This window comes from Nannobrachium achirus, assembly GCF_963921795.1.
Source record: "Nannobrachium achirus genome assembly, chromosome: 4".
NCBI lineage: Eukaryota > Metazoa > Chordata > Actinopteri > Myctophiformes > Myctophidae > Nannobrachium > Nannobrachium achirus.
In genome coordinates this window covers 6,107,971-6,125,968 of record NC_137813.1, presented here as the reverse complement: position 1 = coordinate 6,125,968, position 17,998 = coordinate 6,107,971, and the positions used below count along the sequence as shown (strand labels likewise).

Here is a 17,998-nt window from a genome sequence, read left to right as displayed (position 1 = left end):
AAAACCGTTTGTTTTGTATTTATCATTTAAAAAAATGATTTAAACTAGTGAAAACAGCCGATCTACAAGCACACAACACCTCGCGGTGCGAGGCGTTGTGTGCTTGTAGATCTGCTGTTTTCACTACTTGTGTGTGACGGCCTTGTATGATGAAGCAGGGTGAAAAAAATTGACACATTTGAAACTTGGAGATACGAGGTTTCTGCCCGACAGTGACGATTTATTTTGTTGGCCGCCCAGCCCCCAAAATGGAACGGCCTGGACCGGCCGGGAATGAACTGGCCGTTCGGGAGTTGTCCCGCTTTTCCCAATGGCCAGCACGTCCCTGCGTTGTGCCATCTGCGGGTATCTCCCCACCTTCCCACAGGTCCTGGTTCCTCTGACCAGAACGCAGAGCGAGCAGATCAGAGGAGGAGGAGGCCGAGCCGGTACCAAAAGCTCCCCACAATCCATCATGGATTTGCTGTTGCCAGCCCAGTGGCCACACACCCAGGTATTTAGCTACACTGCAGCCTCCGGGGGGCGCTCTACTCCTCGGACAGGTACTCCTGGGACTCCACGGAGGACTGGCGGGAGGTGGACGGAGCGGGGGAGGGGCGGGGCGACGCAGGGGGGTCACCGTCCAGACCAGAGGTCATCAGGGGCAGGTAGAGGTCATCCATGTTGGGCATGACCAGCACTTTCTGAAAGCAGAGGGACGGACGGATGGATGGATGGATGGATGGATGGATGGATGGATGGAAGGATGGATGGAAGGATGGATGGATGGATGGATGGATGGATGGATGGATGGATGGATGGATGGATGGATGGATGGAAGGATGGAAGGATGGATGGATGGATGGATGGATGGAAGGATGGAAGGATGGATGGATGGATGGATGGATGGATGGAGGGACGGAGGGAGGGAGGGAGGGATGGGTGGATGGATGGATGGATGGATGGATGGATGGATGGATGGATGGATGGAGGGAGGGATGGACAGATGGATGGGTGGATGGATGGATGGATGGAGGGATGGAGGGATGGATGGAGGGAGGGAGGGGTGGGCGGATGGAAGAAAAACTGTTTTAATTCCAACCCTCATTTGATATATATATTTTTTGTTTTAGAGCAAGAAATAACAAGTAGGCTATTTTTTTGGGTTTCAGTTCCGAACCAACTTTTAGTGGAAACAAATATTCATATGCATTTGTTATATTGTTGTTGATGTTCTGACATGTTATCTTGTTTATTACAGTGATGTATTATCTGCTTATTGTAAGTCGCTTTGGATTAAAAGTGTCTGCTAAATGCCTAAACTGTAAACTGTAACAAACACTCCCAGTACAATCATTGCAGTAGCCTGGTTAATAAACCAGACCGCACAACACCACCCCCTGGCAGTAGTGGTGGTGTAGTGTGGTCTGGCCCCTCACGATTGAGATTCTATTTCCACCAGCCACCAGAAAGGGTTAGCCAATCAGGGCTGTAGGCTTGGGGCACGTGGTGGGTGGTGGCCTGGTTCAAAACCATTCAGCCAATCAGGTGAGTCTGTGTGTATACAAACACATCCCCCCTCCACTCTCATTACAGACATCAAACAGATCGTAGTATTTGATGCTTTCATTGACTAACGAGCTATTGACACTTGTATGGCTCAATCAATTACCGCAGTTCAAAACCCCTTTGAAGTTCAAAGGGAGCAATTAAGAGCTCTGGTTAGTGGTTAGGCTTTAGCCTGCCCCCCCAGAAATGGAATCTCACCCTGCAATCCCAGACTCTCTTCCCAAAACGAAGTGTGTGATAGAGGCTGGCAATCATTGCAGTGCTTCTGTGAGCCATGGGAAGCAGACAGACAGACAGACAGACAGACAGACAGACAGACAGGTTGGACCGACCTGGAACTCACACTGCAGCTTCCTCTCGATCCACTCGGTGACGTGGGTGAAGGTCACCTCTCTTTCCCCCAGCATGGGGCGCACGTGCAGGTCCAGCCTGGGGGGGACCCTGAAGCTGTACCTGATCAACACACAATGACACAATGTATGAACCTAACCCTGACCCTGAAGCTGTACCTGATCAACACACAATGACACCATGTATGAACCTAACCCTGACCCTGAAGCTGTACCTGATCAACACACAATGACACAATGTATGAACCTAACCCTAACCCGGAAGCTGTACCTGATCAACACACAATGACACAATGTATGAACCTAACCCTGACCCTGAAGCTGTACCTGATCAACACACAATGACACAATGTATGAACCTAACCCTAACCCGGAAGCTGTACCAAGGGTTCCCACACATCTTTACCAATTAATTTCCAAAACTTTTCCAGAATATTTAACCCGATTTCCAGGACTATATAACAATAATTCAGCTCAATAACGAGTCACTTAAGCCTCTAACAGAGTCCAGGGTGAAGAGCTATTCACTTCACCTCGTTGTAGTTTCCTAGCGATCACCTAGGCTATTTTTAGGTGATAGCTAGAAAACTACACCGCGGTGAAGTGAATAGCTCTTCACCCTGGACTCTGATAGAGGCTTTACTCCTATGCGCAATGTCCAAAGACAGGCAGTGTATGTATGCCAATGGTTCTCAACCTTTTCAGGCCGTGATCTCCGAAATAATCATATTTGAACTGGGGACCCTGGCACCCTGACGAGCACTAAGAGTTGAGGAATTTTGTATAACACGGTTTTATTGTGAAAATAGCAGATCTACATGCTCACAACGCCTCGCGTTTCTGCCTCTAATATTTGAAAATTTGGCCAATGTTTAATTTGTCATTTCAGAGGTTATTAACAAAATCAATAACCAAAGACAATGCATAGCTATTTTTTCCAGGACCTTCCAGGACCCTTGGTAAATTCAAAAACTTTTCCAGTAGTGGAAAAATATTTTTCTAATTGTGGGCTCGCCTATAGGCGAGCACACTTTAGTTCTTGTCATTATTTATCTATCATGCATACTGTAGACGGGAACTTCGGTTCCGTTCTACTCCTACATACTTAGTGAGAAAATGAAAATAAAAACATCAATGTGTTCAGTTTACAGTGGCGAAGTGTGCTATTATTTTCTATAGCAATCGGCCAAATGGTGGCGCTGTAGGAAGCCTTCGAAAGTGCGATCTTTGAACAGGTATAGCTCATGCTGTGTTATACATACAGCCATGAAACCTGTATACACTTATGCGTCTCCTCATGCCGAACAACTTTTACCCTCTAACTTTTGACCTCTGACCTTTAGGTCTCCCACAATTCGGAATTATATGAAAAACAGTAAAAATCTATCTCCTCCTGGGTTTTTTTCGTTACGCGCACGAAACTTTTTTTTACATGAACTTTGGACCAATACGGTCAGATTTATCTCGGCGGATTTCTTTTAAAGTGAAATATAATTTTTTAATAATTCAATGTATATTGCGGTTTTATGCAAATTATTCTTCTGCCTCTAAATCATACATGCAAAGTTACACGTTCATGGCATTTGGCAAAGATGTAGAGGGTTAGTCAAAGTATCACTGAAACCAATTTTATTCCAATCGGCCAAAGGGGGGCGCTATACGAAGCGTTTGAAATTTCAAACTTCAAACGGGCATAAGTCATGACTCGTTTCGTTTGAAGTCATGCAACTTGCTTACACGCGTGCTTTGACTCGAGCGGAAGACATCTGTGTCATTGTTAAGTAAGCGCCGCCCTTCGATTTTCCGCCATTTTGAGCAGTTTGTAAAACGCGTAAACCCGCTTTTATTCTGGAATTTTCGCTCCACGTGCACAAAACTTTTTTTACGTGAACTTTGGACCGATATCTAAAGATCTGTCAGATCGGATTTCTTTAAAATGTAAACATGCTTTTTTAATAATTCAATGAATATTGCAGTTTTATGCAAATTATTCTTCTGCCTCTAAATCATCTTGCAAGCACATTCCCAATAGGTCAAGGAACAGATACCACCCTTCTCACATTGGCCTGTTATAGCGCCACCAGCAGGTCAACTTTTGCACAACACATTTTTGGAACAAAATGGACCAATCTTTGACGTCAGTAACGTCAAAGAGAGCACTGCCTGCGATCTTGACATTGTGTACTTTTATAGCCATTGTTTTCTGGCTTGAAGCGAGCCCACAATTGTTTCGAAGGAACAATATTTTCTAGTTTCAAAATATTTCTGGGAACCCTGGTCAGTACCATATGCGGTCAGTAGGTGGCGGTGGTATGTTGACGGCCAGCGTTCCAGAGAGCTCCAGGACCTCCACGGCCAGCAGCAGAGGCATGTTGGACATCTCCGTGAACTTCTTCTTGATGTACTCGTTCTCCGTGGCCTTCTGGAAGTACTTGGACTTGGCGATCTTGTCCACGAACCTCAGGAACTTGCGACCCGTGCTGCCGCCGGTGTGTCTGGGATGATGAGAGTGACGCCATGACATTATAATTTACAACATATTATCGGCATTTAGTCTTAAAATTAAGTGCAAGATCGCAGTAAATGGAATTAAATCTACCGTAGTCAACAAACAACATGGTTAATGTAAACTCAATGTAAATCAATTCATCAATCAATTCATCAATCAATCAATTAATCAAAAACCTAAAACCTTATAGCTGTGATGACACGCAAAAAACAAGGTAAATCTGTTTGGCTAATATTGTTGATGAGCTGACGCAGTGAGAATGCGGATTGTTATAACAAAAATTCAAACTAGCAGTTGCAGCTGTAAAAATGTTAAAGATTCCACAACTTCGTGGCGTATTTACCGCAAAAAAATGTGCGGTGCGAGCCGTTGTGTGCTTGTAGATCGGCTGTTTTCACTAGTTTAAAACATTTTTTAAATGATAGGCCTATATGCAAAACGAACGGTTTTGGACATACAAGATTTTCACCCGACAATGACGATATCTGAACTGTCGCTGGAGTAGCGGGAACGCCACCGTCGCCCCCTGCAATGCTGTGGCCCTCGGCTTGGTACCCTAGACATGATTCTGCCCTTGGGGAAAACTTTTTTTTACCCATCAGCCACCGGTGGTGGAGAGGTTTTATCTCCCAGAGTTCCCTGGGGCTCAATGGGAGGGACGTCCTCTTCGTCAGAGGAGCAGGCGCTGGAGGACTCTTCATCACTGTCTGCTAGAACACCCTGCCTGGGTCTGGACCTGGAGCGCACGCACACACGAACACTGTTAGAACATACAGCTAGAACACACAGACACAAGACACACACACACACGCACGCACACACGCAAGCATGTATGCAGACTATGCACACATGCACGCACGCACAGCTCTTAATGTTGACAACATTTACAAGACACTTTCTTCTTCATTTCATGCACAGGGAACACACAAAATGGACCCTTCTTGGTCCATTTGGTTCCGTTGGTACACTCTCTGGGTTACTGTGTATGAATGGAATGAATGGAAAACTAAATCAGAATATGCCGTCAAAATGGGGCAACAGTGGCTCAGGAGGTAGAGCGGCCACTTGGGAACCGGCATGTTCGATCCCGGGCTCCCCCAGAGTTGGTGTCGAAGAGAGACTCTGAACCCCTAATTGCTCCCGGTGAGCAGGTTGGTGCCTTGCATGGTTTCCTCCACCAACGGTGTATGAATGTGTGTGTGAATGGGTGAATGTAATGCACATGCATTATTGTAAACGCCTTGGATAAAGGTGCTATATTAAAAAAAGGCAGGGGCTGACATTTCTAAAAGGGCTACATCGAAAATAGCCAACCTCCAAGCTCAACAGCATGGATTTCTACACAGAGAGGACAACTCTTTCAGCATAAGAAGCTGCATTCAAGTTCAGGAGAGTTTGGACAAGGCAAATCACTTGAAAGCTGCCTTCAGGTATGGCATGGAAAGAGGGCATTTGCTTTTCTATCACCACAGTAAAACCTGCATTCATGGTCTGGAGGAGAGGGCACTTTTTACAGACGGATAAAAGGGCAGGGGCTCAAGCCCCCTTTGATGCAGGGGCGTCAATTGGGTATGGCAGGGGTATGCAGCTGCCATACCCTGGGTCCAGGGGGGGAAATAACAGTTACTTTTAAATGTAAATCCATGAATGTCTCTTTATGTATCTGTGATGGTTATTATGTTGTTAAATTACAGTAAAATAACTACAAATGCAAAATGTTACAAAATGGTCACTTTAACAAGGTAAAATTATATTCTCCACACTTGTATTCTCCCCATCTTGACAAGATGGTAAATTCCCAGTTTCTGTAGGTCAGCTGCACAGGTGCAATTCATGTGGCACGTTTACTAACATGCTAAGTTCATCTGCACTTGAACAACAATTCCAGGCTGCCATATCCAGCCCAAGAAAACGTAGAGACCTGTGTAAAATACTGACAAAACCAGTTTTTTTTTCAGACATTGTGAAAATAGCCGATCTACATGCTCACAACGCCTGGCAGCGCGAGGCGTTGTGAGCATGTAGATCTGCTATTTTCACAATAGAACCGTGTTATACAAAATGTAATGCCTCTTTTCCATGAGGACTCCCATCTTTGCCATACCCTAGCTTTTGCTGAACTGACGCCACTGCTTTGATCTCTATGTGTGGTGTGCACATGCCTGCACTCACCCTATTGGACAGGCCTCAGGGACAGCGGGGTCTTCGGCCCCGCCCTCTTTGCCCAGCCTACAGAAGTTCATCTTGGTTTCCAGGGTCATCTGAATGCAGCCTGTGTAGACCACCTCCATCTGCAGCCACATGCCTGGAGCACGCACGCACACACACACACACGCACGCAAGCACGCACGCACGCACGCACGCGCGCACACACGCGCACACGCACGCACACACGCACACACGCACACACGCACATTTCACTCAGCATAATCTGTTCCAGATTATGTGGAGCATAAAAACTAAATGCTGCTTCCCCAGATTTATTTTTGGTTTTAGGCACAGAAAGCAGATTACAGTAAGGTATCTCTGTGGTAGCCTAGCACAGCTAAGCGATCCACCCATGTTAAAACAAGGTACAACACTACAGTTAGTTATCTGCATTAGTATATAGTCTGGCACCGCCAGGCTACCTCTGTGGTCCAGAGAGGGTCTAGACGTGCTGAGGACCAAGGGAAGACAGGTGCCCATGTCCAGGTCATTCAGGGTCAACTCATTCATGAAGTACGGCAACTGGAAGGAGAGAGAGAGAGAGAGAGAGAGGGAGGGAGAGGGAGAGAGAGAGAGAGAGAGAGGGAGGGAGAGGGAGAGGGAGAGAGAGAGAGAGAGAGAGAGAGAGAGAGAGAGAGAGACAGAGAGAGAGAGAGAGAGAGAGAGAGAGAGAGAGAGAGAGAGAGAGAGAGAGAGACAGAGAGAGAGAGGCAGGTGTTAGACAGAAGGAACAGAGGGAACAGCATATTATGGGATGTTGTTGTGCTCATCTGTTGTGCACTACTGGAAAATCAATGTCTATACATGAAGCTAGTTAGCATTTGTTTTTTAGGTTTTTTAGAAACCTTTTTTATTATTTTATTTTTCTTTACAGATTATACTGTTTTTCTAGATAGATATTCATTTGCATTTGTTATATTGCTGTTGATGTACTGACATTTGTTTATTATTGTGATATTTGATCTGCTTATTGTAAGTCGCTTTGGATTAAAAGCGTCTGCTAAATGCCTAAACTGTAAACTGTAAACTGTAAACTCATCTCCTCATCTCCTCAAATGTACATGTGCATAAACCATCATCGGGACAGAGATGTTTGTGTTTGGAGGCCGAGGGAGTCAGCTGGTCACCTACAACATCATCACAGTGTTTGACACAGAGACCAACCGCTGGCTGAGCACACCTTCTACACAGTCTCTCCCTGAACAATGTTGGGGTCATTCAGCTTTTCTTGGTGGCAAGAACATGTACTCATCATACTTCAATGATCTGTGGCTGGAAATTCAATCCAAAGACCTTCTCATGGAGGAAGGCAGCGTCGCCGCTACTATGACGCGCATGACGCAGTGAGCTTCAGGCATCACGTTGTCAAAAGGCACCAAAAAACGGGAGAGAAAAGAAAAAAAGAAGAGCCAAGCCGATCCATTTGATCGGGGGGCGGGGCCGCAGCGCAGTCCGCGACGCATGTCTTTTTAGACACAATAAGCCAGCAATTTCTTTATTGCCATTTACAGTAACACCTCTAGCCCCCATAAGTCACATCCAACCATGAAAGGTTGCATTGTATCTTGAAAAAAAAAAAAAAACGTCGGCCTTCGTTCCATTTTGGGGGCTGGGCGGCCAACAAAGTAAATCGTCACTGTCGGGCAGAAACCTCGTATTTCCAAGTTTCAAATTTGTAAATTTTTTCACAAAGCAAAGCCCTGCTTCATCATACAAGGTTGTCGCACAAAAGTAGTGAAAACAGCCAATCTACAAGCACACAACGCCTCGCGGTGCGAGGCGTTGTGTGCTTGTAGATCTGCTGTTTTCACTAGTGTAAATGATTTTTAAAATGGTTTTCGACATACAAGGTTTCCACCCGACAACGACGAAATATAACTCATGTAATTGGCCCACTGGCTTGTCACTTGTCATGATCTGAAATGGCAAATCTTTGAGTAGCAGCAGCGCTATAGAGAGAGATCTCTCTCTATAGCGCGCAATGAGGGCCTCTCCAACTCTTTTTCCCGGGCTGAATCAGGGGCCCAGCACGTCCCTGTCAGGAACCGTCAGCAACCACACTCGCAATTTCCAATTCCATCTTTCTGGTTGTACTCATTTATCCTCCAACTGGGCAGCTTTCCTCTCATACGGAGCCCTGTCCTCAGGAGTCAGCTCGTTCCACAGCTTCCCCAGCACCATGACCCCCTCCATGAAGCTGATGCCCGGGTTTGCCTCCTTGATCTTGTCGCGCTTATCGCCGACGAACGCGAGGAACGCTCCTCCTCTGGCCAGCAACTTCATCATCTTCTTGGAGCCTTTAGGAGGAACGCAGCTCTTCATCTCCCGCCGGTAGCGCGCCCTGTCGGTCCGGGCCATGTCCTCAAACTTCTTCTTGTCCTTGCGCTTGAGGTCCGTCCACCCCTGTGAGCATGTCTGTGAGAACACTGCGAAGCTGACCAACTGCCCGGGTTGCTTCTTCGCTAGTTCATCTCGGCTGAACCTGACATAATAAGCATAAGCGGACATCTTTCCTCGGGGCTTGTTCATGTGATTGAACATGTTTGCAGAATATCTCGATTGCTTGATCAACTGCCTGAGTAAGTGAATGATTGATTAATGCAGTACGTTCCCAGTCTCACAGCCTGTAAATACTGTAAGTAACTCAATGGCTGTCGTCTATGACGTAATCATGACGTATGACATGCCTGTATTTGGCCACGGTTTCAGTCTGATCCCTCCGTTGTTTATATCGATATTAAGCTTTATCTGTCTGTCTTCATCTTGAGCAATAATACGCAGCATGCTTGCTTTGCCACCCGTGGGGAATGATGCCCCTCCGGTTGTTAGGCAATACCCATCATACCCGTTGTTCGGTTATTGCCTAGCGGACAGCGCATACAGAGAATCCGAACCTTTCGCACCGGTTCAGGAAAATTGCGTCGAGGCCGGGCACTGCACTACCTGCTGCGGCAGGGAATGCGCATTCCGAATTTGAAGCCGGTGGGACGAACGGTTCTCGAGATACGCAGATTACATACATACACACACACACACACACACTCAGAGATTTTTTGTTGACTCATGTGGCGTACGTGCTGTCAGAGCCTTATCGTCAACCACGTATCGTGATGCGTATCGGTCTTCAAATGTATACGGCAGTTACACTCCTACCAGTGTTGATTTCGTCGACTAAAAGTATGACGATTATTTTTTGCAAACTGCATTTATTTCACTGACGAAAACTAAATAAAAACAAAATAAAAACTAAGCTGTGATGACTAAAACTAAGACTAAATATATTGACAACTTTGTTAACAAAATAAAAACTAGACTAAAACGTTAGGGAGGGACTAGTGGAGAAGAGAGTCATTTTATGTTTGGTTGCTCTCAAGTGTTTTGCGACGCGTTGTGAGCTTGTAGATCGGCTATTTTCAGCACACAACCAAGTGTAAAATAAGCCATTACGATGCCATCAAGGCCTGCCAAAATACATTTTAGTTGACTAAATCAACTGTAGATTTAGTCGCCCTAAGATCTCATGATATTTAGTCGACTAAAATTAGACATAAACTGAAACTTTTCAGGTGACTAAATTAAGACTAAAACTAAAAGACATTTTATTCAAAAGACTATGACAAACTAAATCAAAATCTGCTGTCAAAAACAACAGTGCTGTCTGCAGGGACGTCACACCAAATTCTGGGCCCTGGGTACAAGGATTCACTGCGGGCCCCCCATGAATGTTAACTATTGAAAAATAGCAGATATACGAGCTCACAGCGCGGCACCAAGTGCCGCGCTGCAAGCTTGTATATCTGCTATTTTTGAAAAATCGTGAAAATGTTTGCAAGAAACCTATGTCAAGGACCCCCAAGATGATATGTATTTGGCCACGGACCCCGATCTCAAAATATTTAGTTCCAGGGACCCCCAGAAGCAAAATTTGAGTTAGACATGTTCGCTTAAAAAAATACATAATATATTCAAAGATTTTCACACATTTTCACAACTTTTCAAAAATAGCAGATCTACAAGCTCGCTGCGCGGCACTCGGTGCCACGCTGTGAGCTTGTATATCTGCTATTTTCCAATAGATAAAGTTATTAGGGCCCCTCCACCTTGGGCCCCAGTAACTCAGTCCCACTTTCCTACCCCTTGTGACTAGGGATGGTCCGATCAGGTTTTTTGGAACCGATCACCGAGCACCGATCACAAAAGTCTGATCACCCGATGCTGATCAATCACCGATCCGATCAAGTTATTTATATTTTCTAATGTTAATGTTTTAACTTTAATTAATGAATTCACTCATGAATTCATTTATATATTTGCCTTATAGTTATTTACCAGCATTACTATGTTTTTATTATCATAGCAGTAACTAATTATTCCTTCAGCACTGTGGAAATCAATACCCCAAAATGGCCTCAAGTGGGCATACTGAACGGCTGGTTGATCGGATGCACCGATCGGATTATCGCTGATCACGCTTTGATCGGCCCGATCCGATCCATTGCTGATTGATCGGTAACATCTCTACTTGTGACGCCCCTGGCTGTCTGTCCGTCCGGGTCAGCAGGTCTCACCCTGATCTTGGAGAGCTTCTTCTGGACCTTGTGGGCCACCAGGTCTGACCAGTACCTCTCCCTCAGGAAGTCCCAGAAGATACGACCCACCAGGGAGTTGACCCAGGCGGGGCTGACCTCTGACCCTTCTCCTGACCCCCCGGGGTCATGGTGGGGAGGGTCTCCCCCAGACCTGCTGCTGGAGACGCTCTCATCACTGGGGATCTGAGAGAGAGAGAGAGAGAGAGAGGGAGAGAGAGGGAGAGGGAGAGAGGGGGAGAGAGAGAGAGGGGGAGAGAGAGAGAGGGAGAGGGAGAGAGGGGGAGAGAGAGAGAGGGGGAGAGAGAGAGAGAGGGAGAGAGGGAGAGAGGGGGAGAGAGAGAGAGGGGGAGAGAGAGAGAGGGAGAGGGGGGGAGAGAGAGAGAGGGGGAGAGAGAGAGAGAGAGAGAGGGAGAGGGAGGGAGAGAGAGAGAGGGGGAGAGAGAGAGAGAGAGAGAGGGAGAGGGAGGGAGGGAGAGAGAGAGAGAGAGAGAGAGAGAGAGAGAGAGAGAGAGAGAGAGAGAGAGAGAGAGAGAGGGAGAGGGAGGGAGAGAGAGAGAGAGAGAGAGAGAGAGAGAGGGAGAGGGGGGGAGAGAGAGAGAGGGGGAGAGAGAGAGAGAGAGGGAGAGGGAGGGAGAGAGAGAGAGAGAGAGAGAGAGAGGAGAGAGAGAGAGAGAGAGAGAGAGAGAGAGAGAGAGAGAGACACTCAGACTCAGTGAGCACCACCTGGCCATAGAAACAGGCAGACACAAACAGACCTGGCTGCCTAGAGAAGACGTGACCGCAGTTTTCCCGGTGAACCTGCGCGCAACGGTGGGGGCGCGGGAGTGTGGGGAACACACACCACTGACTATTGCCAGCGATGATTGAGAGTGAGAGGTTATATAGCTTCATGTATTGAGAGGCACTCTTGTTGATTTCGTAAGAGACTCGTCGCCAATTGCAAGATATTTATCTTTGTTTACATAATGTAAAAACATAATGGCTGATATCTCAGGTATGCCTGAACAGATTTCCAAGCTGATTTTTTTGTTTGAAAGCTGTGAACAGCGTGCACACACGTGGTGCATGATCTAGGCATGGGCGTGCATGATCCGTGCACTATGAATTACATGGAAGTCTATGGAGACTGAGGCATCCTGGTACTTGGCAGCCATTTTGAAAAAAGCAGCAAATTAGTTAATTTCTCGTCAAAGTTAGATATTATGTTACCTTCTTCCGCGCCGTGGGGCTTCCCTGGTCGCTGTGCGGCGAGAGCGGCCCCACCAACCAGGGGCTGGGGGTGGGGCTGCCGCTCCCTCCCGAGCCAATCAGATTAGACATGTAGGAGCCGTAGTCCAATAGGAGCCTCTCCTTCGCGGCTCCTCCGCCCGGCAACTCCCTCAGCTCCTCCGTGCTTCCTCTGACCGCCTCTCCACCACACAACACCTCTGAGGAGTGGAAGGAACAATTAACATGTAGGCATTTAGATCAGGGGTTTTCAACGTGGGTGACGGGGCACCCTGGGGTGCCGTGACGGCAGTCCATGGGTGACGGGGCACCCTGGGGTGCCGTGACGGCAGTCCATGGGTGACGGGGCACCCTGGGGTGCCGTGACGGCAGTCCAGGGGTGCCGCCGAGATCATTTGATAATATTTGGAATTTATCTGGACACTTGAAAAAATATATAGTATAATTTTAAACTTGAAGTACAAAGTTATTTTCAATCAGTTCTAACCAAAATGGCTATTATGTCAACGTTTTCCTCGCAACATAATCACTAAAATATCGTCACTGTCGGGCAGAAACCTCGTATCTCCAAGTTTCAAATGTGTACGTCTGTTGGTAAAGCAAAGCCCTGCTTCATCATACAAGACTGTCGCACAAAACGAGTGAAACCAGCCGATCTACAAGCACACAACGCCTCGCGATGGTTTAGTACATTTTTTAGATGATAAATACAAAACGAACGGTTTTGGACATACAAGGTTTCCACCCGACAACGACGATATGCTATAGGTTAGGAACCCCTGCTCTAGAAAATAAAGACATGGCACTTCATTTCAAAAAGGTTGCTAACCCCTGCTCTATAACTTGTAGAATAGTCGTCTGGCTACGTGACGTGACGTGACGTGACGTGACGTGACGTGACGTGACGTAACGTGAGACTAACCCGTCCTGGACTCCTCCCTGCTGGGACTGCTCTTATTGGCCCCGCCCACCCTGGAGGCAGACAGGAAGTGCTGGAACCACTCCTCCTTCTCTCTTCCTGTTCGGCCAAACAGGTAGAGAACCACGGGGCTCTGCTGGGGGTCCGGCAGAGGACTGCTGCAGGGGGTCTGCAACAAGGTTACAATAGATCAAACAGTCTGCAACAAGGTTACAATAGATCAAACAGTCTGCAACAAGGTTACAATAGATCAAACAGTCTGCAACAAGGTTACAATAGATCAAACAGTCTGCAACAAGGTTACAATAGATCAAACAGTCTGCAACAAGGTTACAATAGATCAAACAGGTAGAGAACCACGGGGCTCTGCTGGGGGTCTGGCAGAGGGCTGCTGGGGGTCTGCAACAAGGTTACAATAGTTTAGGAGTGTTCATTATAGTTTAGTTTCAGTTGGTAACGAGAAAAACTAAAACTAAGGGCATTTTGTCAATACTTCCAGTTAGTTTTAGTTCGTTTTGTAAACACACAACATCTTTTCAGTTAATTATCTTTTTTTTTTTTTTATATCATTTTTATCCCACGATTTTGCAACCCATTTTCACCCAGTGCCAATTGCCTATGTAATCCTGGGCTCTGCTCTCCCTCTGCCGCGCCTGGGGAGACAACGGACTGACCTCATGCTTCCTTCAATGCATGAGTAGTCCAAGTTGCTTCTTTTCACCTGACAGTGGAGATTTCCCTGGTTTGGACGTAGCGCGTGGAAGGAACACGTTATTCCAACCAGTTCCTTTCCCCTCCATCAGGCGCCCCGGCTGTCCAGGGGGAGGCATTATTGAGACCAGGATTACTGCATGTTTTGTGAGGGTATCAACCCTAGGAGACATGGGGAGAACATGCAAACTCCACACAGAAAGGCCCTATCACCAACCCCACCTAGGGTGTGGGCGCTGATGACACGGAGGGAGGAAAACGCCCCCAGTGCCCACAGCGTCCCCCGGCGGGAATCAAACCCAGGACCTTCTAGCTGTGAGGCGAAGCGCTAAACACTGCGCCACGGTGCCCCCGAGGATTTTTGTCTTTTTTTTAATTGCAACCGGTCCTGTCAGAAGCCCGTTTTGTGTAGGGCAAATAGCGATCCTAAATGGAATATATTGCTTCTTTTGAAGAAACAACTGCTGGACCATCATTTTGATGACCAAAAAAGATACCGTCAAAAAGGTAGGAAGGGCGTTTTTCCCCCGAAATTCTCCTTTAACGGAAATGTTTATTCAATTTTAGTTTTGGTCATTTTGGTTAGTTTTTGTTAACTCTAATAACCTTGGTGGTCTGACTCTCCATGGTCTTCTCCTCCTCCTCCTCTTTCTCCTCCTTCTCCTCCACCAGGAGCAGGCTCTCCTCCTCCCCCACCTCCCTTTCTGCCAGGGTGACGCAGATGGGATACTTCTTGTTCCACAGCCTCTTCCGGGCCAGGACAGGGGGCAACAGCGACACCTGAAGGAGAGAGAACACAATATAGGTTACAGGGCATGACATTAAAGGAGAGTTTCTGGGTAAAATCGACCCCCATACCTCTTTAAATGTCTTCTCCCAAGCTTGCAAGATGGTCCAGACACCCCGTAGTCCCAAAGAAGCATTATATTCCATTTTTGATTGCAGCTTCTACCCGACCATGGCTCCATAATGGACCGTGTTTATTCAATCTCTAATCCGGTTATTTTTCTTGCTTCAAAGTCCATTTTTTCCGTAATTCATCCTAGCATTAGCTTCTCCAGGGCGCAGCCATTTTTGTTGTCAAAAAGCTTCTCTTTTCGACTCTCGTTCAGCTTGAAATCCCGCCGTCTCTCGTGGGACAACAGGAGGCGCGTTCCCGTGCCCCTGCTTTCTACAGGTTACTGTTGTCCCACGAGACAACAGGAGGCGCGTTCCCGTGCCCCTGCTTTCTACAGGTTACTGTTGTCCCACGAGACAACAGGAGGCGCGTTCCCGTGCCCCTGCTTTCTACAGGTTACTGTTGTCCCGCGAGAGACGGCGGGATTTCAAGCTGAACGAGAGTCGAAAAGAGAAGCTTTTTCACAGTACGGGGAACCGATACGGAGCGGGAAAAAAATGGACTTTGAAGCGAGAAAAATAACCGGATTAGAGATTGAATGAACGCGGTCCATTATGGAGCCATGGTCGGGTAGAAGCTGCAATCAAAAATGGAATGGTCCAGACACCCAATAGTCCCAAAGAAGCATTATAGCTTCTTTGGGACTATGGGGTGTCTGGACCAACTTGGAAGCTTGTAAGAAGACATTTAAAGAGGTATGGGGGTCGATTCTACCCAGACACTCTCCTTTAAGGCTTGTCCTGTTGTCCTGGACAAATAACAAATCCTTCGGGACAAGTTCATTCAAAACGTACTTGTCTGTTGGACAAGTGGCTCTTGGTTTTCTTGGCCCCTACTATGAGTGGAGGGTGGTGGGAGCAAGGGTGGTCGTTTAGCCTCGTAAACCTCCTCCTCCTGGAGCTACATTCCATATTCCAGGACGAGGCTGGTTTACGAGGCTATAGGGGTTGCTAGCAATCCTTTTCTTATTCATTCTATTTCAATGTCTGACTCCTATACATGCATTTAAGAAAGAAATGTCTGTGAAATGTCTCATTTTTATCTGGACTGAAGTAGTCTCGCATCAATCTCTCGAGACAAGAGTCAATGATGGCTACAGAAAAGGGACAAGTGGGCGGTCCCTTTTCGTGACGATGGCTAGCCAGAATGGTCTCGCATAGCCAGACAACTATTCCACAATCTCCGAATGCTATATAGAGTCTGGAACGGCAGCTCCCGAACGGCGAGTATCAGAAGTAACCAGTGCTGCACTGAACTGTATTCCCACTGGAAACATAACAGAAACACACTAGCACAGACAGAGTCTGTCGAGCGGCAGATTCTTGTTATGGGTGTATAGTTTAAGAAAACATTTGAAAACATCATGGAAGTAACACCAACAACACCAGAGAAAGAAGAAATAACTCCCCAAAAATATTGAAAGGAGACATAACGCTTCCAGTAGGACATGTTATTGCTACTGCACCAAGGGAGCGGGTGCGTCACATCCGCTCTATCTCGCACTCATTGTTTCTATTTCCGTGCCCCAGACTGTATGCCGGGAGAATTTGCAAATCGTGGAGGCAACAGTCTTAGCCTGGGGCCAGCCTATATACTATTGCAGCTAACTAACTGCAGTATCTTCATTATCATTCCCTCCTTGTTTTAAAGGAGCTATAGTCAACTTTTTCTTGAAAAACGGATGCTAAAATAAAAATAATGTTTCGAAAATATTTTATAATAAAATAAGCTTCATATGTGTTTGTATTAAAAAATGACCACAAAAAGCGTAAAATAATGATACAATAATAATTTTGGCCATTGTCAGACCGACACTTTGTTTACATTCTAGTCTATAGACTAGGATGTAAACAAAGTGTCGGCCCTACAATGAAAAAGTTGACTATAGCTCCTTTAACATGGCTGGGATGTCTAGATGTCCACGCGAGACTAGTGACTTTTTTGCCCGGACGAGTGAATGGGAAATGCCCAAAGAACAAGTGCCTCAAAAAGTTAATGTCAAACCCTGGGTTAGGAAAGTTTTGGATCTAGCTTGCGGGCTTAGCTTTTTTTTTTATTGAAACTCCGGATGACTGGAAATGAAAAATTACATTTTGCTGGTAGAAAGAGAACCAAGCCGAGGGCCACAACATTGCAGGGGGCGACGGTGGCGTTCCCGCTACTCCAGCGACAGTTTTCGTCGTTGTCGGGTGAAAATCTTGTATGTCCAAAACCGTTCGTTTTGAATTTATCATTTTAAAAATTATTTAAACTAGTGAAAACAGCCGATCTACAAGTACACAACGCCTCACACCGCGAGGCGTTGTGTGCTTGTAGATCTGCTGTTTTCACTACTTTTGTGCGACGGCCTTGTATGATTTGCGAAAGAACATACAAATTTGGAGATACGAGATTTCCACCCGACAACGTCAATATACTAGTGTTGTTGCTGCTCTTATACCACCATTATTACTGGGGTTGGTGGGGGCCAGACAGTAGCCCCCCGCGGGCCGCAAATGGCCCGCGGGCCGCCTATTGGGGAACGCTGGTGTACAGTGTAGAGCAGGGGTGCCCAACCAGTCGATCGCGGTCGACCGGTAGATCGCGGGCTGGTTACCAGTGGACCGCGAGATGATTTCAAAGAAATAATTTATTAATTCGGGGGGGGAGGACATACATCGGGCGTTTCAGTGAAACGACTCCGAGCGAGTGGATGATGTTGACTGAACTCAACTCAACGTGTAGCAGAGCATGTGAGCGGAGTGGAGCGGCTCCGCGCTCCAGAGGGCTCTTGTCCCGCTCGCTCATCGCTCTGGTCGGCCACCGCACCGCTCCGCTCCCCGCCGCTCCGTCGCTCACGTTGATTTTCGCATTTCTCGCTCCGCGCTCGCTCCACGCTCCGCTCAGGGTCGTCAATCAGAGTCACCAGCCAAAATAAAAAAAGGATTTTGCTACCATATGCGAAACACTTTCTCCTTTGCTTTGCACAACAAGTGTTCCCAACACAAATGCCTGCGGTAACGTTACGTGAGCCTCGGCTTGATGGAGACCTGCGTTCAC

General features: G+C 46.8%; 1 protein-coding gene across 1 annotated transcript in view; it reads right to left on the bottom strand.

Moving 5' to 3' along the window:
- Positions 1–527: 527 nt before the first annotated feature.
- The window catches only part of LOC308282596 (testis-expressed protein 2-like), a gene marked incomplete at both ends in the record, with an annotated part of 29,305 nt that continues 11,834 nt past the window's right edge, over positions 528–17,998 (bottom strand). Inside the window, 11 exons of the mRNA XM_080722983.1 lie at positions 528–683; positions 1,881–2,001; positions 4,184–4,393; positions 5,003–5,143; positions 6,580–6,712; positions 7,038–7,137; positions 11,184–11,387; positions 11,928–12,002; positions 12,414–12,631; positions 13,354–13,483; positions 14,659–14,841. Of these exons, the coding sequence (XP_080579109.1) occupies positions 528–683; positions 1,881–2,001; positions 4,184–4,393; positions 5,003–5,143; positions 6,580–6,712; positions 7,038–7,137; positions 11,184–11,387; positions 11,928–12,002; positions 12,414–12,631; positions 13,354–13,483; positions 14,659–14,841 (1,671 nt within the window). The remainder of the gene's footprint in view (positions 684–1,880; positions 2,002–4,183; positions 4,394–5,002; positions 5,144–6,579; positions 6,713–7,037; positions 7,138–11,183; positions 11,388–11,927; positions 12,003–12,413; positions 12,632–13,353; positions 13,484–14,658; positions 14,842–17,998) is intronic.